Raw genomic sequence first — 26732 nt, 5'->3', positions numbered from 1 at the left:
CGCCCACAAGCTGCCCACAACTTTGAGTGTTTTTGTTTTTACTTTTTTTGAATTTACTCGTTCGCTCTGCAAGCAGCTGAGTAATGGGTATCTGATAGTTGAGGAACTCGACTACAGCGTTCTCTCTTGTTCATTTTTATTATCAATAAACCATTGCCAGTTTATAGCTTATAATAGAACCAGTAGTCAATTCTGATGAAAAAATTGTTTATTTACTTTACCGTTGTCCTCCTTTACAAATGCTTTTATTGACTATTTTTTTAAACACTTTCAATGCTGATATTTTTCAAGTGGAAATTCAAACGAACACAAATCAAAGGAACAGAAAAATGCAATGAAAACCTTTCAACAGCTAATTATAATTATTTGATGTTTAACGCTATAAAATTAGTTATAAATAATTGTCTAGGCTTAGCGTTGAGAAACGGTTTTATTCGCATTGTGGGATGTAATGCGGATATCAGAATTATGTTATATATATCAATACTCTCTCGCCGATTTACACTTTCTCATCATTCCATCCTCCCTCGTCGTATTTGGTCGCAGTACAATTTTATATGTATTTAAAGCAATTATTTAATAATAATGCCAAGCCTATTTCCACGCCTGCTTGAGCAATTTACGCGACGCTAAATGCTTAACAATCAACGAGCCCGATGTGAGCGCGACTAGCACTATGGAAATGAGAATATAGTCAAAGTCCTCCTTCAACAAGTCAAACGTTTTAGATGGCGCCACGCGCGTAACGAACAAATCTGCAAAATAAGTTGAGTTACAGTGCTTTGACTGAAAACGCGTTGGATAAGTCATCCTTACCTAAGCCCGTAGCAACGACTAGACAGGTACTCTCCAAACCACTGGGTGCGGTATAAATATTTCGCAGACGGGCCACCGTCTGGTTGTAATTTATATGGCTCTCCGTTGGCAAAGGCAGCTCGGGTATGTATGGGATGGCTCCTTCCTCCCGTCCCTGAGTCGTGGATGCGATCGGACGACGGGGATCCAGCAAATGCCACGGCATTTCAACAATGGAACCACTGGCAGTGCCGACTAGAATTAATGACGAATTGTTATCAACCCATTTGGCGATCAAATAGCTTTCGATAATGCTTACTAAGCACATGCTTGTTGGTGATTCCGCGCTCCGTGATAGTTTCCCGCAGAGCCTCAACAATTGTGGGGAGTATGTAGGACTGACGCTCCACAAGGGGCATTGGTGGAGCTTGCAAGGAGCTCCAAACACTACTGTTTGCCTGAGTCTTGCCCTCGTACAGTTCAATTGTGGCTGTGGCAAGTGAATGAAGGTTAGTAAATATGGGTATTTTTCAAGAACTATCGCTTTTATGACTTACTAATTTCTGTGCGACGCAATTTCTCATTGAAGTAGGAGTAGGCCAGCCAGTTTTCTGAGTGGACAATGCTCAGTGGTGCACGCACCTTGCGATGCGTCATAGTGAAAACCACTGAGCCGGAGACCACATCAACCAGATACAAATTTAGCACGGCTGTGGAGTGTGTGCCATGTAAATGGATTCAAAATTAAACGAAGCGCATGCATACTCACATTTGTGTGTGGAATCCGGTGCCTGTGTAACGAAAGCCACTAAATTAGGGTTGATGTACTTGTACAGCACCGAACGATCGCCCAACACACGTCCCTGGGAGTGGACATGCTCGATGGGATTCTTGCCGGCAACGCCGATAATCTGTTGCTCGGAGTTGTGGCCGCCCAGACGAGCATTCCAAATGTGCGTGCTGGACAGTTGCTGACGGAAATGGTTTAATTAGTTAAGGGCTGACAGATTAAAATGCTGCTTTACTTACCCCGCCCGCATATTTAACAAAGTAGCCGGCCAACTCTGCAGATTTCACATCGGCGGTGTACAGATACATGCCATCAGCCTGTATGGGGGATATGTATTTTTAACTCCATTTTTATATCTATCATAGATATAAGTTTCTTACCAGTGGTGTCGCATGTTCAGGATAAACATGTACCTTGTTCGAAGCATCCAGTAACAGAATGCCCTTCACAAAGTCATTTTCCGTTTCTCCCAGCAACGAGAGCTGCTTGATTTTGTAGTCCAGCTGAACGAGACCACCTTCTGCTACTTTGCCCGTAATAGGATTAAAACGATAGAGCACACCATTGCCGTTGACCTGGGGAAGTTTAGAATAAGCGTGGGAACTATGGAATTTGTCAGTCCGACTTACAGCATTCTTGCCCAAAATCGTGCACAAAGGCTGAAGGGGAAAGTGTTTGGCCGAGCGCTGGACAATCAGTCGCATCTGTTCGTCGTTAGCGAAGCCAATAACATTCGAAAGATACAACTGCCAGTGATGCTTTCCAGAGACATTGTCAATGCCAAAAATCTTTCCAGCGCGCGTTAGTAAAACCAGCATCTTGTGGAGACCAAAGGAATCCCTGACCAACCCGGCTCGCTGGGTGTCCGTAGGAGGCGGACCTAGACCGATAACATGAAGGAACAAGCTCCGAATCTGCACAGCTTGAGTGGTGATGCGACGCAAAAAGGCACTGGCAATGTCTCCTGTTCAAATGGTGAAAACATAAATATTAGTGAACAACTTTAGTGTAAATTAAAATGGGACTTTTTATTAAACTTTAACGAACTACCAATTCAATATTGTGCTGTAAAAAAGCTTTGCAATGCACTAGCATTAAACTAGCAAATCATGCTTGAATTAGTAAACATTCGTACTTTCTATTAAAATGAAAACCATTAAATTCAAAAATGTTAATCACGTAACAAACAATACTGAATGATTAGCTTGTAGTGAACGTTCACTTACTCTCAAAACTTGTGAAATCCCCTTTGGTATGCATATTCAATAATAAATGTTATGAGTTTACCTTAAGGTAGTGGATAAGTCAAGCACACTCACCGGCCTTGCCCTTCATCTCGTTCTCCAATGTACCCTCGCTATCGGCCAGCGGCAGATCCACAAACTGCGAGTCGATCACATTGGCCAGCGCCTCCTCGCGCGACCAGCGAACGCGTCCCTGCTGCACTGCCACAATGGACTCCGAGGTGGTGCTAAACAGAAACATACAGTTCTTGCCCTCGCCATTGCGCTTTTGCTTGCAGTCGAAGTTGTTCAGCGATGGAGTGCCAAAATGCTCGGGGAACACCAGACTCTGCTCCAAGTCAGCTGCCGGTGCACAGTTATCCAGATACAGAGCATTGATCCTGAGAATCTGTCGAAACGCACATTAAAAGGAACAATAATTACATAATTAATATAATAGTTCGTATAAGTTTAAACCTACACCAGAAGACAGATCTGCATACGCCAAGATCTTGCGATAGTTAAAGCTGCCCACGGCGTAGCTAGAGCTTTGCAGACCACCGCAGATGGATTGGTCCTTGTTGACACTAATTGGCTTGCCATCCACAATCACAACACCATTCAGGCCCTGTAGAAATATTTTGACGAATTAGAACTTCACTATATCGTACAACTTAACATAAACAATCTATTAGCTGAGCCAAAACGGTTTCAACATCGTTAGAATAAAAGTTAAAGTCTTGACTTACCATTAAGGCCTGAGTTTTTCCCTTCGGCTCCGTCTCGAGCGAAGTACGAATCACCTGACCGCTTTTGGAAACGAGATCTAGGCTAATTAGCTGCTTTCCCTCCGTACAAACGTAGAATGTGCCGCTGAGGGTGCAGCTCTCTTGCGTGATCCAGGGAGCTATTACCTTGCTGGTGCTACCAGTGCTGTGGCCCGAGCTGGCGAAATATGCTGTAACCTCCAGGTGGCTGCGCCAGGCAGGAAGCACGTGGTATAGCACAGATTTGCTGTATATCCACAAGGCGTCCTGGGCCCGCTCTGTGTTTATTGGCATGATGGACCACTCCCACTCAAGGGCCCCCATATTGGTGTTCCAACCGCGCACCAAAGCGGGCGCGTGTCCCTGAACGGTTAGCATGTCGAAGCCCAGGTTGCTGCCCATAGGAGCGGCGGCCGTCTCGCTGCTGTCATCGGAGAATCCACTCACCTGGAGCAGCTTGATGTCGCCGCGCGGCTTCTGCTCGAGCACCTGCCGCCACACCAACTCGCCGGTCTTCACGCACAGACTGGCCACCACTCCTTCATGAGTGCTGACCAGAATCCGCGGCTGAAAGTGGTTGAGGTCCACGCGAGACTGCTTCAGTGCTCCCACATTAACGCCTCGCCTGCAAAGCGACATATATCCGCCGGATTAACGCCGGGTCAATGGTCAGATATCGTACCATACTTACCAGTCGAACTTCTTGATCTGGTCTTCGTACAGCGCCGAGCAGGTGCCCAGTAGAAGCGCCACCGAAAGGCCGGCCAGTAACCACTTCTCCTGCATGTCGTCCGCCTTACTTTCTGCCCTTCGACTAGCGCGAACTCTGATTGTTTAACTTTCGACGTATTTTTATGTTATAAATTAATAGAAATCCACATCAATTCGTGTTTTCCGTCATGGCAAAAGGGATGAGAAGACGAAATTAGAGCAGGGTTGGCTGGTGATTGCCTTATCGATATTTTATCGGATTCACAACCGATATTCAAGGCACAGCTGGTAAACCGCCTTTTCACGGATGGCAAACCATTTGGCCCTCAGCGCTTCATTTGAATTTATCGCTTGAGATAAATCCCTCGCGAGGCGTGAGGAGAAATGGCTTTACATTTTGCGGCGTAGAGGGCTATTTTTGCTGCAGTTGCGGATCCAGTGTGAATGATTTCAAATATTCATTGTGCTTGCAGCGATAACTGTGAACTGAAATCCATCACTAGCGGTGCCATCTCTAATAAGCAATAAATATCTTCAAAAGGAGTACGTTTTTTCTCTAAGAAGCGCATTAAAATGTTTGAAAAGAAGAGCGAAAAGGTTAAGCAAGGTGAGCACAAACCGCGGGATGACGGCGTAGAGTTGGAGAGTCAGTTTATCATGCGCGTGCCGAAGGTAAGTCAGAGCACATCAAACAAACATCAACTGATCACCTACACCCGCAGGAACTGGCGGACACGGTCCATGAGGCAATAAATGCTGGCACCATAAAGGATCGGCTATCCATCCAACTCGATCAGGATCTGAGGTACGGTGAAGTGCGAGTAGATGATCAGATATTGTACACGAAGCTCGTGGATTTGCCCACTGTGGTGGAGAGCTACAAGACCATTGACAACAAGAGCTTCTACAAGTCGGCAGACATCTGCCAGATACTCATTTGCAAGGAGGAGCCGGAGGACGAGACGGAGAAGGAGTCGCCTAATAAAAACAAAAAGAAGGATCCCAACAAGGTGGACAAAAAGTACCTCTTTCCGCACGGCATCACACCCCCCTGCAAGAATGTTAGGAAACGACGATTCCGCAAAACTCTAAAGAAAAAAAATGTCGAAGCTCCTGAAATCGAGAAGGAAGTGAAGCACCTGCTCCGCATTGACAACGAGGCCGTTCGAGTGGACTATGAAATCATAAACGAAGAGGACAAGCCAATGGATGAACTGGAACAATCGGACATCAAGCCCTACAACGATGCAGATGACGATCTGCAGGACGAAACCACCATGCATGCCAGCGAAAAGACGATCATGGAAATGAGCTCCCAGCGGGACATCAATGTGGAGTCCGATGATGATGAAGCCAGCAACTTTCCCTCCCACCGGGCGCCGAACATGGGAGTTGCAGTTCACGACATCTTCGGCGAGGAAGTGTCCACCACGGATGACGAGGATGAGCCGGATCGGGGAAACAACAACATGCAGCGGCGGGAGATGGAGGAATCCTCACGCCTCTCGGCTGATGATTCACGGATGTCGGACTTCTTTGGCGCTGGTGGCAGTAATACCGGAGCGGGCGGCGTAAAAATGGATCAGAACGAGTTTAGCAAGTCTATGTTTGGGCATGAAGCCAGCAGTCCTAAGCTAAGCGCCGCCGGGTCGAGCTCCAACCTTGCTGCTCCCAGTGGCTTCTACGATAGCCAAATGCTTGCCAAGCGAGAGGAGTTTGAGAACATGGAATTCATAGACGAACCGCAGCCGCAGTACACGCAGCAACAGGTGCAGCAAAAGATCAATCAACTGACTCGGCAGATAAGTGAACTGAAGGCGCAGCAGGTGCAGAAGTCAACGGAAATCGCTTCCATTCAGAATGCCACACTCAAGCAACGAATGCAGGAAACGCTTGATAATCTCTACACACAGGTTATTGAAAGAGAACTGGAGCTGAAGGACTTTGAGAATATGCTGGAGTCTTAAGAAGAATATAGAATACACATGGGCTGTTCGTGGACTAGCATAAGTTGTATTTAAACTATGTACATACTTATTTAGATCTTATTTAAAACTATTTATGATATCAACTCCGTTTTCTGTTGGTAAAGTGCAACTGGACGGCGAATTGGACACTTCAGACCATAAACCTTTGCCAAGAAATTTTGCCCTATTATTGGTCAACTCATTATTTGTGTAAGATTCAAGTGTTTCCTCAGTACTGATAAGAAATGATTATATCGCTTTCTTGTAAGGCAACAGAGTACGACAAATGAATCTGTTTCTTCAGTGTTATTGCAGTGTCTTAATAGGCTTATCATCAATTAATAATCGAAAATTCTAAAGAAACATATCTGAATCAGTTGAGTGCCTCCAGTGCTTGTCGAGCCCATGATCTCCTTATGAAATGGTGCATTGCCGCGCAGAGTCACTGGCATAGCCTGATTAATGGCACCTTGGAATAAACTGGTCGATGTCATAGGCGTAATTTCATATCTTCGAGGCTTTTCATGCATAGAAGATAAAGACAGGTTCATTAATAGTCTAACTGTCTTTATTATCGGCATTTGCAAAAAACAAATTTTTGTGGTGTTCAGGATGGGCAACAAAGAGTTATGTATTTTGTACTATGAGTAAAGTTCCAGAGGCAAAACCAGACTTTAATATGTGTCTTTTAGCTTGGGGAAGCACGTGGGCTATTTACTTAAGATCTAACAAAGTAGAGCGTAAATAGGAATGGGTGGGTGCTAGGTACACTAAATGCAAAATTTGTGACAGTAATTCCGAGCCCTCTATGGCTATTTATACTGCTTTTTTTTCTTGTTTTGTAGTGGGCAAAACTGGTTTCCAAAAGTCTTTTTCGATCACCAGCTTAACTCATCGGGCAACCCACCGGGATATTCGCCAGTGAGACAGGCGGTGCAGTGGCCCGTTGCCTTGGACTTGCCATCGCCTGCATCCCGATGCTTCAGTTGGACAGCCTCGACTAGTCCCTCCACACTAAGATAAGCCAGACTGTCGGCGCCCACATGCCTGGCTAGTTGTTCGGGGTTCAGCTTGTTGGCAATCAGTTCCTCTCGAGTCGGAATATTTATACCCATATAGCATGGGTACTGGAGCGGCGGGCTGGCAATTCGGATGTGCACCTCCCGGGCGCCTGCATCCCGCAGCAACTTGATTATTGGTCCAATGGTGTTGCCTCGCACGATGGAATCGTCTATCAAGACCAATCTCTTGCCAGTCACGTTCTCGGACAGGGCTCCAAACTTCTTGGCTACTCCCAGTTGCCGCAACCGGGTAGAGGGTTGAATAAATGTTCGTCCCACGTAGCGATTCCTGCAGAGAACCTCTACAAATTCAATGCCAGACTCACGGGCATAGCCATGCGCCGCTGCTGTACCAGACTCGGGAACGGAACTCACAATATCCGCCTCCACTGGAGCCTCTCGCCACAGCTGCCGGCCGCACTGCAGCCTCACTGTGTAGACCATCTGACCCTCGAAGATGCTGTCTCCGCGTGCGAAGTAAACGTACTCAAATATACAAAAAGCCATGCGCTTGAAGTCTGGTCTTTCCACAATATCCACCGTGCGGTAGCCACTCCGTGACAGTTCCACTATCTCTCCGGGTTCCACTTCGCGGACGTACCTTGCGCCGATCGACAGGAAACCACAGCTCTCACTGGAAACCACCCAACCATCGGCGGGTGTGTCTGAGTTGTTGCCGTGCCCAGCATTAATGGGCACTATCTTGCCAATGCACAGCGGCCTATTGCCATAGGTGTCCCTCACAGCGTAGATTTTATCCTTTAGCATGATCACCAGCGAGTAGGAGAGCGGCGCCAGCATCATGAAATGCCTGATCCTGGCTGGCCAGTTGGGTCCATCCAGTTCGGAAACATCCTCCGGAGCGCAGCACAGCGACTGGGCGATCAACTCACTGTCGCTGTGGGTGGATAAACCCACGCCTCTGGCCAAAACCTCCCTCCTCAGAGATTCGTTGTTTACAAGCTCACCATTGTGGGCCAGGGCCATTGTTCCATGGGTCGTATGCACCACGAAGGGCTGACAGTTGACCACTCCGGATCCGCCAGCGGTCGAGTAGCGCGTATGACCGATGCCCAGGTTGCCACGAAGCATCTTCATGGAGTCATCGTTGAACAGGGTGCTGATCATCCCCATGCCCTTGTGCACGTTGAAGTTCTTGGAGGACTTGCCCTCGCTGGTCGCTATGCCGGCAGACTCCTGCCCGCGATGCTGCAGTGCAACCAGTCCCAAACAGATCACGTGCGCAATGTCCATTTGGGTGGGCCAGTCTCCGCAAGCGATGGCCCCAAAAACGCCGCACTCGTGCGTTAAACCGGTTAGCTCCTTGATGGCAGAGATGGATTCCGATGCCATTCTGGAGGTCACCTCCTCAGCTGGTTCCACCTGTTGCTGCTCGACCACGCGCACATGTTGTTGTTGCTGCTGCGACTGTTGCTGTGGCGCTGACATGTTGCTGCTGCGAAATATGTGCAATATGGTAGTTGAGGGCAACTGATTGCAGCTAGTGGCGCGGTTGACGGCGATCTGATTTACCTGCTGGTTTACGCAACGGTTTTATACAAGAAAAATCCTCGCACGCGCAGCTTAGTTTTTCCCGATTCGGTCGAGATCAAGCCCAATATCGATCGGTCGCTGATATCGATAGTTCTGGGTGCTGCTGGATCGATAGCATTATGTTGTCTGTATTTTCAAATTGGAATTTAAATCACACATTGAATCATATTTAATAAATCTTATATCTAATTAAACTGCTCAAAGCGAAATATATTTTACGATTTGGTTCTTCTTTATTGTATAATAAAAGTAATCGAAATTAATAGCTGCTACTACTTTAAATGCTACATACATATATTACATTTAAATTGATTTACATATTTCAAAATGATCACTAATATAAATAAAAAGGCCGGCTATTGAAAGAAAGGTAGATAGGTTTCAAGTTTTTCCACTGGACCATTTATCCGTTCAAAGATAAGGTATATATTAGAAAAAATGCACAGCAGGAACATTTTTACAAAAACAGATTCGTGTATACATTTGATAAATATCAAATTGAAATGTCAACAAATGTTAAATTTGTTGGTTCTTTATGAGGAGTCGAAATCAACGAAAACGGTTACTTAAGTACATGATTCGATAGACGAATTCCGCTTTGTCCATCGCGCAATTTGATTGATAAGATAACTGATGGAATAACTATTTCGAAGCACAAGCCGTGCGACGATTAGTAGTGCCTCCTTCAGCGAAGCCTCCTTTTCCAGACTGACCTATAATATCGCTATTTCGACGAGCTGAGCTTCTCGCTAAAGAACGGAGCCTCCTTCAGCTTGCCCTTGTCCGCCTCGTCGAGGAACGCCTTGGCCTGCTCGATGTCCTCCCGGATAGCGGCAATTAGTGCCTCCAGGGAGTCGAAACTGCGCTCTGGTCGCAGGTACCCCACAATGCATATCTTAAGTATCTGGCCGTACAGGTCACAGTTGAAATCGTGCAGCATGTGTGTCTCCACGCTCTTCTCCTTGTTGTTGTAGAAGGGATTCCAGCCGACGCTGAGGACCATCTTGTACACAGGTCCATTATCCACGTTTGCCCAGCCGTAGTACGCGCCAGTGGGCAGGGATTCCGGCAGCGATTTCACCACCTCCAGCGGAAAGTTAGCTAACAAGTGGTTTGGTTATCAATTAGCAATGACCTTCGTGTTTTGCTTAACGTCGCCACCAACCTGTCGGGATGCCCAGCTCTTTAGAGCCGCGTCCGAAGCCCCGGACAATCTCGCCCCCAGCGAAGAGAGGCAGTTGGCTCAGCATTTTCCGGATTTCCTTGCAGTCTGACCCAGATGTACTACGCTGGCGCTTGAAATTAATATCACAGGCCAACGGGCGGTTGATGTGCGGTATTTTCTGCGACCGCAAAGCGCTGCGGGCCAATTTATCAAGTCTGACAAGGAATCAAACGTGGTTCTCTACAGAGCGTGTATGTTGTGATTGCCAACTAGCCACTCACATAACTATTCCTAGTTCCATTGATCGGCATAATATTCATAAACACACAGACAAATTTTCCGCATTCATAAAGTGTATCAGCTGTTACCGACGGGCTGCCAACCTGTTTCAGCTATTTGGTTCTGCCACTTAACGACATATTTTTACAAGCAGATTTTATTTTAGATGTAAAAAAAAAACAGTACATTAATGATTCAAATATTAAAATCCTTTTTAAATTTACTGGAGACTTACATTTTATTTCGAAAAGCACAGTTTTCATTGTATTATTTATAGCATTTTTAGGATTATATATAGGAAAAATTGCAGTACCTGAAAAATATTTTTTTATTTTATTTTCTCTGGTCCAACTATATAAATTTATCCATTGCCTTAATGTATTTCTTATTTGGTTTTAAATCAAAAGAAAGTTTTATTGTGAATATTTTTCTCCTATGCATATTAATATGCACGTTTAAAATACAAATCCCTTAAATGTGAATAATTTGTTTGCCAAATTAAAAAATAAAATTCTCAGTGCTTCGGCGGATTATTTGCAGCTCTCCAAAAAGAGAACATTGTGTAGAATGAGTAACCAATCCCACTTCTCAAAAATGTACCGTTTATTTTTATGAATTACCAGCGATGATCGATTCAAATAACTGTAAGTCCAACGAAGCGGGATTATTAGTTTGCAAAAACAACGCCAAATGTCGTAAACTGTTCCTTTATTGAAAAGTATTGCATTTGGTTGCAGATAAAGATGATGAAGAGCGCGAAGAACGCATGTCGGACTTGTATGGACGAGACCGCCATCCTGGTAGATATATTCACCCATGTGCGGGATCCTGCGCTCGACGAGTCGGAGATGAGCCTCTCGCACATTCTGGCCAGGTGCACCGACCGCCCAGTGAAACGCGGCGACCCCCTGCCGCAGTACATCTGCTTGCCCTGCGTCCTGGCCGTCCAGAATGCTTTCCGCTTCAAGTGGAAGAGCGAGCAGAGCTACCAACACTTTTTCCGCCTCCTTAACCAGTCGAGTAGTCCGGAAGGCCGTTTGCATTCAATTGCTTCTCATCAGGATGAGAATCAAACCCAGAAAATGCAGCTCAAAAGCGGTCGTCAAGAGGACTTGCAGCAAGTGTCCAAAACGCAGAAGTCTGAAGATGATTTAGGTCAAAAACATACACTTCAAGCGAAGCTCCAAGAGAACCATGACGATGGTCCACCGCAGACTTTTAACCCGCATCCTCGCTGGCGGACTTGTCGCACTGAAGCGACCGGAGACAGGATCCCAAAGGAAGCTCCAAGGTAAGACAATTGGAAAACCTATTTAACACATTACTTTAAAAGCATTCCCTATCCGGCTTTCAGAAGTACCAAAATAATTAATCCACAGGTGCGTTGCAATGCCAATGGCTACTACAAGTGCCCGCATTGCTCTAAGAGGTTTAATTCTCAGACCCAGCTATGGACTCACATCAGTGATCTGTGCAACAGGTGCCCCTACTGCCCACGCTCTTATAAGCAAAAGTCGAACCTAAAGCGGCACTTGCAAAACCACGTAGGCAAGCCAGCGCACAAGTGTTTCCACTGCTCGAAGGCTTTCATGCGAAAAGATCACCTTAAAAAGCACCTTAGCACCCACGACAGAGACGGTCCGCTCTCCTGCACCCAGTGCTCAGCGGTATTCATCGAGTATGTTCAGCTGGAAATCCATCGCAGAGAGCATCTACTACAGGCAAGCTCTATACAATCCGAGTCCACAAAGAAACCTGACTCGAAGGACAGCGATCAAGCGCAGGATCTGAAACCAAACTGCACTGAGAACAGCTTGAAAGGCATGTCTAGCAGTCCGACTACGCTTAATCCGTAAGTTTAGAATTCCACTAGTTTAATGTAGAATCCAGTATACTCTAGATCCGCTTAACAGTATGTAACGAGGAAATAACGCGTCTTGTCCGTCTCGGAAAGCAAGTTTGTTTCAGAACTTTGATGTTATTATTTTCTGTGCCAAAAAAGGAAAATTTGTCCTTCGCACAAACGACGAAATCGACTTTAACGTAATCTCTTGTTTCCAGAATTGGCGATCTCAACTCCGATAGCTATTTTGCGAAAGAAAATTGGAATAATCACAATATTCTTAAACCACGAGGGTTACGGTGAGTTACAGTCTGGATATATAGAAGCGGCTATCCTTCTGCAATTAAATATTTACCAACTACATCTTTCCAGCGACGGGGAGCCCAAAAAACGGAGTGAAGGTCTTCCAGGGACCGCTAAACATGGAGATGTCAAAGAGAACGAAATCCAGATTTCGGATCGGATTCGTAGCCCACTAGTCGAGTAAGCACATTGTTGGGATTGGTTATCTGTTCTAAACATACCTTTCTATACCCTACTATTTATATACTAGATTCGTCTAAAAGTATGTAACTGGTAAAAGGAAAAGCTTCAGGTTCTATAAAGAACGGGATAGACAGGATACTAGTTTGTCTGAAATTTGTGTCAGAGCCCACTAACGATATCTCTTATTTGTTATCAACAGGAAACCAAGATGCCATATTTGCCTAAAGAAGTTCTATAGTATCTACAACCTGAAACGGCATATGCTCACTCACAATCTGTTTCGTTGCGAATATTGCTCATTGGTATTTGTAGATGTTGACTACTTGCGAAAGCACAAAACCCGCATTCACAGCAACAACTTAACGATTCAAGAGAAGATCATGTCCAAACGGATGGCTAGTGGTATTACTCCTGGAAAACAGCCATTGAAAGCAGCACATTAATATAAAATGAATATAAACGATTTATAGTTATAAATATGACCGAAGGCCTACACTTCTGTTTTTTGATGCTTACGCTGCGTTTCCTTAATACAGCTATAGTTTTACCATTTGAAATATGATTCTGTTGACAGAAATTACATTTATTTTATTCTTACTTTCATAAGCTCACAATTAATATTACGTTTTTCAATTGTATATCCCACAAATATACTGGTTAGATTCCGCATATATGTATGTATCTTTAGAGCTTCGGATTTATTTCTTATTGCCTTGCTGGCGTTTTGGGAGGGCAAAAAGGATCCAAACATCTTAAAAATCCGTATTCTTTATTAAATGATTGTCTTTAATTGAATTGTACGGTTGGTTTATAATATGTTCTTTATGTATCAAAATAAATGAAATATATATGTATACATATTTTTGTTTTTTTTTAATTAATTTATATGGAGTAAATAAACATACGATAACGATTATACAAAATATAACATCAACATGTTTTTTTAATTATTTCTTATGGAGTAAATAAACATACGATAACGATTATACAAAATATAACATCAATCCTTAAAGGAAGTCTCTATAGAATTAATACACAATTGGAATCAATTGAAAATGAATTCATATAATTCATATGAATTCATATAAGGCACTTGTAAATTTGAAATTGTAAAGCTTTTGTATACGAAACTTTTAAATGAAAACAAACAACATAAACTTTTTAAATAGATAATTAACGACTTAAAATATAGTTTCCTCACATCGCAAACAGTTTGTTCAGCTCCCCGGGGTTGAGACCACCGCCAACACATCTGGGCACAACTCCTCCTTCCTCTGGAACCACCACTTTGGCAATGTTCAGCTTGTAATCTTGCAGGGACTTAATTCGTTGCTCTACAGTGTCCTGACACATGTAGCGGTAGATGAAGGTGGGCTTAGTTTGACCATATCGATAGATGCGGTCCTGAGCCTGTCGCTCCAGCTGCGGGTTCCAGTGGAGGTCCACAATTAGCATATGATTGGCCACGTTCAGATTCAGTCCCACACCGCCAGCGGTGAGGGAGAGTAGGAGCACGCGCTTGTCGTTATTGGTGTTAAAGTCTTGCAGCACCAGCTCGCGATCTTTGGCGCTTAACTGGCCATTAAAGTCAAGTGTTTCCCATGACAGATCCTGCAGTCGTTTACGGATGATGGTGAGATAGCTCACCCACTGTGATGTAACAATGATTTTGTCGTTGGTGCCCGTGAGAAGTTCCTCTAGCTTATTAATGATCAGCTGTAGTTTGGCAGAAGGGCGCATAAACTGAAATATGGGATTCTGGGGATTAAGCAGTTCAAGAGCCCTGGCACTATCTAATAGATCATCAGAAGAACAGTCCGATGGTAGGTCATCACCAGAATGCCACGGCACATTCTCCTCCTTAATTTCATCTTTTTTGACTTCTAACATGAAATTTTTAACTCTCTGAGTACTGTCCTCTTCCTCACAGGAGTCCTCTACCCCAGCGGTTGCGTCAAACTTATCCAAATCTGCGAGGACATCCATCTTGAGCTGGCCCTCCACGTCTGAGGCATCCACCTTCACACTCTGAACGTCTTCGGCTGTTAAAGCTCCACTCAGCATCTGGCGGAAAATGTAGAGTTTGACTATGTGGCGATAAAATGAAATAACTATATTCACCCCAAGTATTAGTCCCGGATGGCAACAAAATTGTCGCAGCCGCAGCAGTAGCACCAGGGTATATATACTAAAGATCTTTTCTCCCGGATTGAAGCCAAGCAACATATGAAATCTATCGTAAATCTCGTTGTGCCGTTCGTCAAAGATTTGTTCGTTTATAAACTGTGGGGTTCTTTCCAGAGCGTTATAATTTAAATCACTGTTGCCCTTCTCCCGTTGTTGCAGGATGCGTGTATAGATTTTTTTGGATATGGCAGACAGGATTTGATATACGGCCATTTCAGGTTTCGAAAGCTGTACGCATATAAGTTCAACCTTTAAGGAAGGCAGCGCAGGCATATCCCCAGATGCCTGCAGTTGTTGCTTGGTCCTGCGCAGCATTAATGGTTTTATTAAAAAGTTGAGCCGGCGATGGCCGAGCATGCTTTCATTTAGGTATCTATTCCACTGCTGGAGGTCCTGAAAGTTTGGTACATTTAAAAACCGCAGCAGAGCGAACACATCGACGGCCCGATTTTGAACAGGAGTGCCAGTCAAGGCCCAATGACAACGGGCTCGCAACTGACATACAGAGCTACAGAAACTGGTTTCTGGATTCCGAATGATGTGAGCCTCGTCGAGGATCACCCTGTTCCAGTGAACGGCGAAGAGCGGGGAAGCGTTCCCATATCGTGTAAGCTCGCTTACTAAGAGATTATACGAGGTAATCACTAAATCGGAGCTCCTGAATGCCTCTATTCCAATTTCATGGCGATTGGGTCCGTGAAAAGTCAGCACCCTAATGGCATTTGGCGCCACCTTGGAGGTTACCTCCTGGCCCCACTGGCATATTACGTTCATGGGGCAAACAACTAATGTGTTGGCCGACGGAAACCGACCGCTTGCAAAGTGTTCCTCCCCTTCATCCGAACTGAAAACCTCTTGTTCAGGCCTCTTTGCCACCAACTCGTTCTTTTCATCCTCCACTACCTCCTCGTCTATATCTTCATCATCTAATATTGGAAATTGGCTGTTTTTTTTAGTGTTGGCTTGGCAGACGCGTTTCTCCGGCGGCTCGTACTTTTCCTCCTCTCCAGACTCTTCTTCATCATCAAACATGCTGATTTTTCGGATTTTCTTGGTATGTATGTATTTCTGCGTCCACTTTAACTTCAAGGCCCGCTGATTTTCTTCCCGTTTACTGCTATTAGTTTCTTCTGATGCCAATATTAGAGCTATCATAGATAGAGTTTTTCCCAGACCCATGTCGTCGGCAAGGATTCCTCCACAGATCTTTTGACGCTCGCGAAATTGCATCCATTTCAAGCCAGACTGCTGATGTTTTAGCAGGGGAACCAACAGAAAGGCGGGTTGCCTTTCCAAGTCATCGACTGTAGGACCCGGCTGAATGGGCTCATAAAGGGTCTACAAAATATATGCATTTTAAGTTTAGGCATAATAACTCTATTAAATAGTTAAATATAATAAACATAATGAACAAGTGGATTTTTGATAGATTTCAACTGAATTGTCAAAAGTCACGAAAAGAAATAGTTCATAAGTGCAAGAACGCGTATTTAAAGATTTAAAAATATACTATATAGTATAGACGTATAGACTTATAAAAACAATCAAGCCTGTTTATCAAACCATTAAACCCTTGTGCAGTATACCTTTCAAGTCAGTCTTTTACCTTCAGGCTGTCAATTATGTTGCTCTTGTGCTGATAGAACTGGGCCGCGGTGTAGTTCGCCTTTTGTCGATAGCGGTTCAGCCCGGAGTACAAATTGCTCCACTGGGGCTGCTCAGTTTGGTCCACCTGTTCCGAGACATCTTCGATCTTAATCGCCTGCTGATCCTCACGCACACGCAACGTGAGGAGGAATTCGCCCAGTGCCTCCAGGCGGGCATTGAGCTTCTCCAAGTGCGACTTCAATTCGCAGAGCTCCTTGTTGTTGGACCCGTTCTCTTCCAGTTGCCGCTGCTGCTCCTCCAACGTGAGCATCTTTTGCACCAGCTGATCGATCTGTGTTTTCTTTTCGGTATACTCCGAAGCACTGACAAAAATTACACATTCGTTGTCTGCATATTCTGTTGGGGTAAATCGATGTAAGAGGATGTGCCATTGGAAGTTCCAGGCCCTTACCACTTGACAATTCTAGACTGTCATTCAGCTCAGGCTCCAACCGGATGTTAATTTCATCAGAGCTCCAGGAACTGCAACAGGGCGGCGACTCTGATTTCGAGCCTGGACTCTGTGGACCTGAAAACGAATAGATTAGAAAAATAACTAAGTAAATGCTCCACCGAAAACCTACTTTCTGGTGCCATTTTAATATATAAGATTTTAATTAAGCTCGAAATATGGAGCGACTTAAATCTTTAAAAGTAGTCGCCAGGTTATCGATAAGCGCTTTTGAAAGTAGCCGATAATTTCGTAGCGGAGTGTTCACACTGTGGCAAGAAGATACCAACAATGGAATACATACTGGATTACTACAAATTAGTAATCTCATTTTTTTAAGTTTAAAATAATTTGTTTGGTAGTCTTACAAAAAAATGTGTCCTTAAATAAACATTTTATCGCGTTACAGTCCACAAAATATATCCGGCTCAAAGTTCTGCTCTTTAAAATATCGATAGTTTCTTGCATTTTTTCTCCCAGTTGGCATCTCCGTAACGAATGTCATTCTGAAATAAATGGCGCTGATTTACAAGCATTTTTCGTAAAATACCTGTAGCTAAAAATGTCCAGTGAAAGCGAGCCCTATTATAGCGAGGAGGCGGAGGATTCAGTGCTCAACAACTCCACTTTAGGTGAGTAATTGATGGAGCGGAATAGGTTTGGTGCCCAGTGCATATCATTTACTTAACATGCAATACAGGCCGATCAAGGAAATCCTCGCGACGCAGCAAATCCTCGCGCCCTAGCAGCGCTGGCGTGGTTATAGATGAAACGAAATCAGACGAGGAGTTCCAGACGAGTGAGTCAGCGCAATCCGAAGAGTCCGGTGAATCCGAAAACTCACAGAATTCCCAGGATTCTGACAACTCTGAGGACGACAGCGTTCGTCCGCCCGCCAGAAGCACTAGGATGAAGCGATTGGGAATCTCCTCCGATAGCGAAGATGAGGATGACGAGTTGGAACAGCGCGCTTTGTCTCCCAGCACCCGCATGAGCATCACTGGGGTGCGACCTCAGGATCTCAGCGATGACGACAGCGAGATCGATTATAGCGATGGAGAGCAGGAGGCGCCCCTGGAGGCAGCAACTGCCGAAACGGTTGTGCCGCGCTACACCACCCAGTTTGCTGATAATATACAGAACGCCCTCCACTCGACGCTTGGTGCTGCGGATTCTGAGATCTTGGACGACTCTAGTGGCAGCGATGTGCTCATACTCAGCAACAAAGAGACACCAATTGAGATACTTTCCAGCACAGACGACGATGTTAGCACCAATAAGGAAAACATGACCGGTCCTCCGTTTGTACGCGCATCTAAGTCTTTCTCGCCCAGAAGCAGTGCTGGCGCTCCGGTGGTCAAGACGAGCAAGAAACTCAGTCAGCCAACAATACACGCGGTTCTCAAGCAAAATACATCTCCTGCCGCTCCACGTCGATCGCAGATTAAGAGCGAGGACCAGAAGGTGGTCAGCCAGGTCTTCTACGATGAGGAGATGCGTAAGCTAGCCGAAAAGCGCGTTCAGCTAAGCGATGCCGAGAAGCTTTTCGAGAAAGTGGCGCACAAGCTGCCCGACAAGGGCACCCAGATTAGAAAGCGCATTGACACCCTGCGCCATGAGCTCGAAGTAGCCGCGCAATCTGCAAACAGACTAAAGGTTGAGCCGAGTAAAGTGCCCGCCGTCAAAGTGGTCAAGTCAATATTTAATCCACCCAGAGCTCCGTCAATCGATACTCCTGACTGGGATGAGTTGTCGGAGGCTGTCAATGAAATTAAACCAGTCTACACGGGTGCCCAAGGAATGGCCACGTTTAACAACCAGAAGGCACTTACCCTGGAATCGCTAAAGGTAAGGAAGTAGTTAGTTCTGTGAATAACAGTCTTGGGAGATATTTTCAAAGCCTCTGCAATTATTCAGAAACTTGAAAACCAACGACTATTTTTGCCTTTTGTCCATGTGATGACTCAGAACGGATATCTGAGAAGCGTGCTCATACTTGGGAGCCGCTGGGCACGAGTTACTGTGCGGCGGCTGTTCAAGAGCACGCCAAGATTAAAACGTCGAGTACTGAACAGTTGATTCGGTCAAATTTTTTTGAGCTATAAGCACAGCAATTAATGGTTGTCTTTTTTAGGACCTCCACGTCTCACTCAAGGACCTCCCTGGACCCGAAGTGCTCGCGGAGGATCCTACTGGCCTGAAAGTATCGCTTATGAACCACCAAAAACACGCCTTAGCCTGGATGGCCTGGCGCGAACGTAAACTACCTCGGGGAGGAATACTGGCCGACGATATGGGTTTGGGCAAGACTCTAACCATGATCTCATCTGTCCTTTCGTGCAAAAATCGCCAAGAGATAACTGGGGGCAAAGATGAGAGCAGCGACAGCGACAGTGAGGATGATAAAAATAAAAAGCGAAAAAGCATAGCTGGATGGAAATCCAAGGGCCGTAAAGATAGTAAGTGTCATTATTGTCGTAGTAAGGGTGTTTGTGTTTAATTGTAATTGTTTTTACATTTTCCAGCGCATAGGGGCGGTACCTTGGTGGTGTGCCCTGCCAGCTTGCTGCGTCAGTGGGAGAGCGAGGTGGAATCCAAGGTTTCCCGTAATAAACTGACCGTTTGCGTGCACCATGGCAATAATCGGGAGACGAAGGGAAAGCACCTTCGAACTTACGATATTGTGGTGACAACCTACCAAATTGTGGCGCGGGAGCACAAGAGCTTGAGTGCTGTGTTTGGCGTCAAGTGGCGTCGGATCATATTGGACGAGGCACACGTGGTGCGCAATCACAAGTCGCAGTCGTCATTGGCGGTGTGTGATTTACGGGGAAAATATCGTTGGGCTTTGACTGGCACTCCTATTCAAAACAAGGAGCTGGATGTATATGCCCTGCTGAAGTTCCTGCGCTGCTCGCCTTTTGATGATTTAAACACGTGGAAGAAGTGGATTGACAACAAGAGTGCTGGCGGGCAGAATCGCCTCAATCTATTAATGAAGTCACTCATGCTGAGGCGCACCAAGGCACAGTTGCAATCGGATGGTAAGCTGAACAGCTTGCCCAATAAAGAATTGCGCCTGATCGAGATCTCGCTGGAGAAGGAGGAGATGAATGTTTACCAAACCGTAATGACCTATTCGAGGACACTGTTCGCTCAGTTTCTCCATCAGCGCGCCGAAAAAGAAACGGATATGAATTACATAAGCGATGCCAATAAACCAACCTACAACCAAATTAAAGATCCCAATGGGGCATATTACAAGATGCACGAAAAGTTTGCCAAAATGGCCGGAAGCAAAAGGGAGGTAAAATCTCATGATATATTGGTGTTATTGCTGCGTCTTCGACAAATTTGCTGCCATCCTGGGCTTATTGATGCGGTGAGTTCGACTAAAAATAAATATATTACCATCATTTTTATTGTCTAATAAATTTATTTTTAGATGCTGGATGGAGAGGATACCCAGAGTATGGAAGATCACAGCTCTGACAGCGATACACCGGAAATCGACTTGTTAGCCCAGCTCAATAAACTCGCAATTACGGATACCTCTACTGGGAGTCAGCATTCGGTTGCCAATGCAGGTGACGACGGTCCTCCGCTGTTACCAGATGAAGCCCGCATTGCCAAGGCCTCCAAAAATCTGCTGAAGCGCAGCAACCCGGTGTTTAATATTCACCGTCCCTCTTCAAAAATTAACATGGTGATGCAAATCCTTAAGACATCGATTCTAAAAAGCTCGGACGACAAAGCAATTGTAGTATCGCAGTGGACTTCAGTGCTAGACATTCTTCGCGAACATTTGAGTAAGGATGGTGTGCCGACCTTATCCTTAAACGGTTCTATTCCGGTGAAAAACCGTCAGGACATTGTAAATCAGTTCAACGAACGAAACAATCAAAAGCGCGTTCTTTTGCTTTCCCTTACTGCTGGCGGTGTGGGTTTGAACCTGATTGGTGCTAACCACCTGTTGCTCTTGGATCTTCACTGGAATCCCCAGTTGGAGGCACAGGCACAGGACCGGATCTACCGCGTCGGCCAAAAAAAGAACGTGATTATCTATAAGTTTATGTGCGTGGACACAGTTGAGCAGCGGATTAAAGCATTGCAAGATAAAAAATTGGATCTTGCCGATGGCGTCCTCACAGGCGCCAAAGTTAGTTCTAAACTTACTATAGATGACCTCAAAGGTTTGTTTGGAATGTGAGCTTGCTGGTAGTGTTAGTGCTTTTATCAACTTACTTTTTGTCGTTTTGCGAATGCATTCCAGAGAAAACCGTTTTATGTTTATTTACAGCGAAATATTTATTCAAGATTAATGTAAATTTTCTGTATGTTTTCATTTCTTTGTTTCAAAGCTTTTGTATTTAAATTAACTAGAATACCATTTAAGTTGTTTGGTGAATTATAATGAGTTCCATTAAAATTGAAATGTGTTCTACTATCTCTTAATATCCTAATTTAATTATTTCGCGTTTTTTGCTTAAGCGGATGCAATCGAATTCCTCTACAATGTGAATAGCATAACATATTTGGTTTTTGTTAAACTGTACAAAAGAAATCTTTAATATGTAAAGGAAAACCGTATTTTCTTCTTAAGTTTAGAAAGTACGCTACACTACTTTCAGATCAGCCAGATCAGTTCTCACGAAGTAATAATAAACCGCATGCTTTCTTCACATGGCAGCGCACAGCCCAAGAAAAATGTAATGTATTCTAAAGATTAAAATAAAAAGATTATGTTGTAGGCAGCTAATCTCATCAATTACACGTTTTATGTGTATAGAACAATTTTGAATAAAGTGGTCTGATAATTTTTTCGATTCCTAAATTGCTTACCGTAAAATAATGATTTCGAATTGAAGTGCTCAAGCTTAGTACTAAAACTTGTTAGTGTAGTGTGCCTATTTTAGGTGTAAGATGTTGTTTAGTTTGTGCTGATCGATATTAAATTCTTGATTATTTTCTTGCAGTACAAGTTTTAAAATAACTAATATACAATACATGTGTACTCGAAGAGTTACTATTGACACATTTATCGCTTTTTATATTAACTCATGGTCGAGTTTAGTTCACTGTTTAAAATAATTATGTTATGTTATTTTAGTTGTTTGAGATCAATTGAAAAAGTTTTTCGGGGATTACAATTTGATAGTCTACATGTATGTATTAAGATTTTCACATTTCGCTGGAATTATTTTAAGCCTGGCTAAATATTAAATAACATTCTGCAGAGCCGTAGGTGTGTTCCACGCTGCTGAAGATGCTGCTGCTACTTAATTATCGCTGTGGAAAAACAAAAAGAAATGAATATTTTTAGTTAGGGCACTGGAGTACATTTTCGCTGCATTAGTGAGCAGGCTCTTGTTAATTAGTTTGAAATTCAATATTGCATTGGCAACATGCCGCACCGCGAGTGCTGCATAAAACCATTTTTAAAGCCAATGATCCCAGTGCGCCCATATGGGTGCACTGTCTCGGCCATAAAACCCATTAAAATCATTGTAATGTCTGACAGTCAGTCACAGGCAGCTGAGGCGAAGACCTGGCCAAGTTATCCTGGCCAGCTCACCTTTACCTGCTCACCAGCGGCCCGGTCCGTGTCCTCGGACTGTTGAGCAATGGACTGCGCTTGGCGCTCGTAAAAGCAAATTTTATAGCCACCGTTGCCCACGAACGGACCAAGTGGCCAGGGATGGATCGCAGTGGCATGGATTGGATGGTGGTTCGGCAGCTAGGTCCGCACAATATGGGAGCAGCTGGGTCCCGACCCGAGAGCTTGATTTTTATAATGCGAAATGTGATTTTTACGACGCGTTTTAAGATAATGCTGCAGGCGCTGAAACTCGATTCTCGATTCGTTTTGCCTGATTTCTAATTGTCGCAGTCGTTTGAGCTCAAGGTAACATTGGAAACCACTTCTCCCCCACCCAGCACAATGGCGTTGAAGTTCTTAAGGGAATTGAATAAGTCAATGGACAACAGAATGTAAACTGTAAACCAATAAGTAATTCAAAAAAATTAAGAGCCATCATAGCGCAAAATAGCATTCGTTTGTTTCTGCCTTCATTAATCTTCAAAAATTCCTCTTGTACATTTTAAATTGATTAGCACTCACAGAATTATGACCGCATTAGTTGCGTTTATTCAATGAAATGTATTGAACAAACTGCTTTGTATTTTACCATCCAAATTTATAATCAAATAGATCTACTGTTGAATTAAATAACGTGGCTTGCCATTGTGTAAAGGACCCCATTCTTTTTGCAAAGAGTACATCCTATTCCTTGTACTTCTGGAGTTTAGCGGCTTAATGTGTTTTTTATTTGCCTTTCAAGTTCGAGTCGAGTTTAACGATCGCCTCAAAAAGTTTCCACTGAAAAATGAGTAGCTGAAAATGATTTTCGAGCCCCTTGAGTTAAGCTGACTGCGGCTCGGCTCGTTTCGGATTGGTTTGCTTTGGTTTGTGGCTTTGTATACTCCATCCATCCATCCATACATCATTGTTTATTTTTTAATAATGCGTGTCCACTAAAAACCGAAAAAGAAGAGGAAGCGTAACGCGGCTCCATAAACAACGAAGGGCGCTCAGCACGCAAGACGTCGAAGAACAATAAACACGAACCCCGAAAATCCAATGACTGCGCTCCGACCAGCGGATTGAAAGTGTCGTGGATGAGGACGAGGATGTGGATGTGGATGTGGATCTGGAGGAGGAGCTGTCCAAGTGGGGCAGCCGCGAGGCGAAGTGTCAGGGCGAAATTCGAGCAGCGTAAGCTGAAACCGAAACCAAAGCTGAAACCTCGAGCCGCACTCGCTCAAAACTATAACATTTTTCCTTTCATTCCTTTATTTTGTTGTGTTTTATTTTTATGGCAAGCACTGCATTTATTATGGCAGCCCCCGGGTATCGAGAACAGGCGACGATGATGACTGGGGGGCATTAAAAGCGGACGGATTTACTCCTTTTTAATGGCAACTCAGCGGAAATTAGAAATCGGCGGAAATGTACGACAACAATAATATTCAAAATATATTGTATTATGTTTGTTGTACGTTTATGCTCACCCTTGGAGGGCAGCACTGGATGGGAGGGCTACAAAGTAGTGGCCGGAAGTCTGATACTTCTGCGAGTTCCGAAGTTGGAGCTGATCGAAGACCTGCCACTTTATATTTCTTGTCTTCATTAGTAAACATTCATTTCATATAAATGATAATTGTTCATATAAATGATAATAATAAATTGTAAGTTAACTGAATGTATAGTGGTACAGATAGTTCGCGTAGTGACGAAGCACAGCATTAGGAAAGCTTTATATCTGTAGTTCTAATGTATCGGAACTGTATTTGTTATATTCAACATATAAATTTGAAAGAGTAAAAAATGTGTATTTACTCCCATATATAAGCACTGGCAGTGCCTAAAACTTGCGTCCCTGTTAATGAGTTACTTTGATGTTTGTGGTGGCATATTCATTCGGAAGACGAAAATCTTTGATGGAAGCATTTTTATACCTCTGACTGTTCGTCTGATACTTTTGAAGTGCCAAAGATTCTGTCAATTTACACCATGTGCAGAAGGCCCATAAACGTGCTAAAGCGAATTAGTTGGCGAATATATTTAGACCAAGAGAAGAAAGACGGTGGCCGCTGAATATTTTCCCAGTGCATTCGGAGCACGGCGAAAAGGTGAGGAGGATTGTCTAGGAACTTGCGCGGCAGCAAATGGAAACAAAATATCGTAAAATGGAAACTTATGCATTTATTGCCATTTTGGCCCGGGCCACAAAAAGCGAGTTGCAGCGGAATTGAAGTGCCACTCGAAAGGATATTTGCTCCTTGTGTGCGTTTGTTCTTGGCGAAATGAAACGCATTCAGGAAATGCTGCTCACAGGATCTCCCCAAGGCTCGTAAAAGTTTTCGGTATTGTTTGCCCGCTTTTATGGTTTTGAGTTTTGCCCGAAATAATTGTTTGTTGCTACCAATGTGTTTGCTTTCCTTTTTTCTCGACCGACTCTTTTTAATAAGTTTGATTTGGCCGATCCCCGTCACAGAGTTAAACGAACTTTGCGATAGTTTTACGAGTTCGAGATCCAACTGCCTGACTTTGTAGTCTCGCCCTCTCAAAGGGAACATTTAATTGCAGTTCTAGGCTTAGAAAGGGGCAGAATTGTTGGCGAGCAGACTCCTCGCCAGAGAAAAAATATTTTCACGCAGCTATCGTGCGATTCAGTTCAGTTTCGGTTTTATGATGCAGACCCATAAAAACAGAACACTGCACTGCGTCCGTGTCCGTGTCCGTGTCCGTGTCCCTTTGAAGCTGGAATAAATATGCCACAGGAGTGCGGCGAGAGGTGACAGGAGTGGAGTTCGGGAGTGGGGGTTTTTAATGGGCGCCAAACAATCGAAGGGCCACGAATGCGCACAGTTTCTAGACAAGATTTAGATGCCAATTCGGCGCGCTTTCATAATTCTGCTATGCGAATATTTTATTACCTTGGACGAGACCAAAAAATTGGAATATGCATTCTGAAGTGTCATCTTCGCGGTTTGCCAGGGTGAGTCGTAAAACGGGAAACCGAGTGAAAAAGAAGACTGGCGAAGCGTATGTTTCCATGTTTAGATGTGATGCCCGTCCTCCAAACACCGCACCCAAATCCCCCTGCCCTTCATCAGGGAGCCAATTGGAGATGCCCTTGCCGCTGCTGGCGCCACTTGAGTTTTTAATTAAAGCAAATCGCTTAGCAAAACAAAAGGCTACAAAATGCTCAAACGCTGGGAACAAAACACCAGTTCGTCTTGCCCATCTCGATGGAAATATAAACAAAAATGCCAATGACAACAGCATGGAAATTCAACACCCGTCTACCCGAATTAAGCAACTGCAGCAGGAGCGCAGCAAGAAAATGCCGAAAAGCTCAATTGTCGGGCGAAGCAGGCGGTGCGAAATTAGGGGGCGTGGCACGTCGGGCCAAGAGGAATTGTTTTTCATCTGGAGCGCTTTTGTTGCCCACGTTGCAGTCATCAGGACAAATGATGAAAAAGCCATTGCATACTTTCGTGCGCAGTGCGGAAGTGCAGCCAGCAGCTACACATTCGACCTCGCCTGCAAGCGGAAATGGAGAACGGGCAGGGATCCGGGCCAGAAGCCAGGAAGCAGGGACCAGGGACCAGGGCCCAGGGACAGAGACCGGGAAAAGCCAGCCAACCCAAATTGTGAACATAAAACTATGCTGCGAAATTGATTTGATTAAAGGATATGCGCCTGGTCCAGCATGCGAAATGAGCTGCAAGTGTGAAAGCGGAAACGGAAACTTTTCGAGTATTGGAACTAATGCTGGGCTGAGTTTAAGATTTTACTTTAGTTTGCGACGTTATTGAGTTAAGCAACTGAGTACCTACATGAGCGAGCACCAATAAACAATCTACACAGAGCGTTGGAAAACCTTAGCCGGCTCAGATTGCTTTCCTGTACCCGGGATTTTCTTGGGAACACATTGGTTCACGGCTAAATCTTGTAATCTAATACAAATTTATCAGTGGTAGTTGATTAATCAGAACACGCAGTTGTGAGTCTCAAATTTGAAGTATTTGATGTGTTGCATTTCGAACGCGAGCTTACCATTCAAAATAGATTTGAGATGCTAACATCATTATATCTGGGTTATTAAAACAGATTGTTAGTTTATTATTAACAAACATAGTAGGTTGAGTTTCACTAAAGTGTTAACATAATGATGCACCAATAAACAAACGAAGTTGTTGCAACAATCTGGATACTTACACGAAGAGGACAGCGGCCG

At 44.3% G+C, this 26732-nt stretch overlaps 7 protein-coding genes across 9 annotated transcripts; 3 read left to right on the top strand and 4 right to left on the bottom strand.

The window, feature by feature from the left end:
- Positions 1-190: 190 nt before the first annotated feature.
- LOC6553609 (ER membrane protein complex subunit 1) lies at positions 191-4527 on the bottom strand. Of its 2 annotated transcripts, XM_026983510.1 has the most exons (13): positions 4267-4527; positions 3558-4200; positions 3290-3436; positions 2905-3217; positions 2812-2832; positions 2215-2549; positions 1966-2160; positions 1825-1902; positions 1565-1766; positions 1353-1505; positions 1115-1285; positions 817-1050; positions 191-755 (listed from the first exon to the last, which is right to left on the bottom strand). In XM_026983510.1, exons 1-13 carry the CDS (start codon positions 4359-4361, stop codon positions 595-597), a joined length of 2748 nt encoding a protein of 915 aa, XP_026839311.1. In that variant the 5' UTR covers positions 4362-4527; the 3' UTR covers positions 191-594. The 2 variants fall into 2 exon arrangements, with proteins under 2 accessions (XP_026839311.1, XP_001979234.2); XM_001979198.3 differs by lacking the exon at positions 2812-2832 and having other exon boundaries at positions 4267-4526.
- Positions 4528-4756: 229 nt separating this feature from the next.
- Positions 4757-6536, top strand: LOC6553429 (transcription initiation factor TFIID subunit 7). Its single transcript, XM_001979199.3, has 2 exons — positions 4757-4958; positions 5009-6536. Exons 1-2 carry the CDS (start codon positions 4860-4862, stop codon positions 6251-6253), a joined length of 1344 nt encoding a protein of 447 aa, XP_001979235.1. The 5' UTR covers positions 4757-4859; the 3' UTR covers positions 6254-6536.
- A 267-nt stretch (positions 6537-6803) lies between these two features.
- Positions 6804-8951, bottom strand: LOC6553430 (amidophosphoribosyltransferase). Of its 2 annotated transcripts, none has more exons than XM_015154925.2 (2): positions 8848-8951; positions 6804-8770 (listed from the first exon to the last, which is right to left on the bottom strand). In XM_015154925.2, the coding sequence occupies exon 2, from the start codon at positions 8761-8763 to the stop codon at positions 7132-7134; it is 1632 nt and encodes a 543-aa protein (XP_015010411.1). In that variant the 5' UTR covers positions 8764-8770; positions 8848-8951; the 3' UTR covers positions 6804-7131. The 2 variants fall into 2 exon arrangements, with proteins under 2 accessions (XP_015010411.1, XP_001979236.1); XM_001979200.3 differs by having other exon boundaries at positions 6804-8767.
- A 292-nt stretch (positions 8952-9243) lies between these two features.
- Positions 9244-10434, bottom strand: LOC6553431 (putative riboflavin kinase). The gene is made up of 3 exons (XM_026978475.1): positions 10315-10434; positions 10034-10248; positions 9244-9969 (listed from the first exon to the last, which is right to left on the bottom strand). The coding sequence occupies exons 1-3, from the start codon at positions 10332-10334 to the stop codon at positions 9593-9595; spliced, it is 612 nt and encodes a 203-aa protein (XP_026834276.1). The 5' UTR covers positions 10335-10434; the 3' UTR covers positions 9244-9592.
- Positions 10435-10978: 544 nt separating this feature from the next.
- LOC6553432 (uncharacterized zinc finger protein CG2678) lies at positions 10979-13084 on the top strand. The gene is made up of 3 exons (XM_001979202.3): positions 10979-11603; positions 11667-12164; positions 12841-13084. The coding sequence occupies exons 1-3, from the start codon at positions 11056-11058 to the stop codon at positions 13082-13084; spliced, it is 1290 nt and encodes a 429-aa protein (XP_001979238.2). The 5' UTR covers positions 10979-11055.
- A 525-nt stretch (positions 13085-13609) lies between these two features.
- On the bottom strand, positions 13610-16873 carry LOC6553433 (transcription termination factor 2). The gene is made up of 3 exons (XM_026979062.1): positions 16435-16873; positions 14763-16166; positions 13610-14705 (listed from the first exon to the last, which is right to left on the bottom strand). The coding sequence occupies exons 1-3, from the start codon at positions 16744-16746 to the stop codon at positions 13839-13841; spliced, it is 2583 nt and encodes an 860-aa protein (XP_026834863.1). The 5' UTR covers positions 16747-16873; the 3' UTR covers positions 13610-13838.
- A 505-nt stretch (positions 16874-17378) lies between these two features.
- Positions 17379-21355, top strand: LOC6553434 (transcription termination factor 2). Its single transcript, XM_001979204.3, has 5 exons — positions 17379-17558; positions 17627-18774; positions 19061-19385; positions 19452-20308; positions 20372-21355. The coding sequence occupies exons 1-5, from the start codon at positions 17489-17491 to the stop codon at positions 21134-21136; spliced, it is 3165 nt and encodes a 1054-aa protein (XP_001979240.2). The 5' UTR covers positions 17379-17488; the 3' UTR covers positions 21137-21355.
- Positions 21356-26732: the final 5377 nt, after the last annotated feature.

The sequence above is a fragment of the Drosophila erecta genome, unplaced genomic scaffold (assembly GCF_003286155.1).
Source record: "Drosophila erecta strain 14021-0224.00,06,07 unplaced genomic scaffold, DereRS2 tig00000000-arrow-pilon, whole genome shotgun sequence".
Classification (NCBI taxonomy): Eukaryota; Metazoa; Arthropoda; class Insecta; order Diptera; family Drosophilidae; genus Drosophila; species Drosophila erecta.
Note: the sequence above shows the minus strand (reverse complement) of the source record. Positions and strands in the feature narration are given on the sequence as shown.

Coding starts and splice junctions, on each gene's coding strand:
- LOC6553609 (XM_026983510.1), bottom strand. CDS start 4,361: ATGCAGGAGAAGTGGTTACTGGCCGGCCTTTCGGTGGCGCTTCTACTG. Junction 3,437..3,557: donor GAAAAACTCAGGCCTTAATG/GTAAGTCAAGAC, acceptor ATATTTCTACAG/GGCCTGAATGGTGTTGTGAT. Junction 1,051..1,114: donor CACCAACAAGCATGTGCTTA/GTAAGCATTATC, acceptor CATTAATTCTAG/TCGGCACTGCCAGTGGTTCC.
- LOC6553432 (XM_001979202.3), top strand. CDS start 11,056: ATGATGAAGAGCGCGAAGAACGCATGTCGGACTTGTATGGACGAGACC. Junction 11,604..11,666: donor ATCCCAAAGGAAGCTCCAAG/GTAAGACAATTG, acceptor TCCGGCTTTCAG/AAGTACCAAAATAATTAATC. Junction 12,165..12,840: donor AGTCCGACTACGCTTAATCC/GTAAGTTTAGAA, acceptor TGTTATCAACAG/GAAACCAAGATGCCATATTT.
- LOC6553429 (XM_001979199.3), top strand. CDS start 4,860: ATGTTTGAAAAGAAGAGCGAAAAGGTTAAGCAAGGTGAGCACAAACCG. Junction 4,959..5,008: donor TTATCATGCGCGTGCCGAAG/GTAAGTCAGAGC, acceptor CTACACCCGCAG/GAACTGGCGGACACGGTCCA.
- LOC6553434 (XM_001979204.3), top strand. CDS start 17,489: ATGTCCAGTGAAAGCGAGCCCTATTATAGCGAGGAGGCGGAGGATTCA. Junction 18,775..19,060: donor TTACCCTGGAATCGCTAAAG/GTAAGGAAGTAG, acceptor TGTCTTTTTTAG/GACCTCCACGTCTCACTCAA. Junction 20,309..20,371: donor ATCCTGGGCTTATTGATGCG/GTGAGTTCGACT, acceptor ATTTATTTTTAG/ATGCTGGATGGAGAGGATAC.
- LOC6553430 (XM_015154925.2), bottom strand. CDS start 8,763: ATGTCAGCGCCACAGCAACAGTCGCAGCAGCAACAACAACATGTGCGC.
- LOC6553433 (XM_026979062.1), bottom strand. CDS start 16,746: ATGCTCACGTTGGAGGAGCAGCAGCGGCAACTGGAAGAGAACGGGTCC. Junction 16,167..16,434: donor ACATAATTGACAGCCTGAAG/GTAAAAGACTGA, acceptor TATATTTTGTAG/ACCCTTTATGAGCCCATTCA. Junction 14,706..14,762: donor ATCCGGGACTAATACTTGGG/GTGAATATAGTT, acceptor ATTTTCCGCCAG/ATGCTGAGTGGAGCTTTAAC.
- LOC6553431 (XM_026978475.1), bottom strand. CDS start 10,334: ATGGAACTAGGAATAGTTAT. Junction 10,249..10,314: donor ATGGAACTAGGAATAGTTAT/GTGAGTGGCTAG, acceptor ATTCCTTGTCAG/ACTTGATAAATTGGCCCGCA. Junction 9,970..10,033: donor AGAGCTGGGCATCCCGACAG/GTTGGTGGCGAC, acceptor ACCACTTGTTAG/CTAACTTTCCGCTGGAGGTG.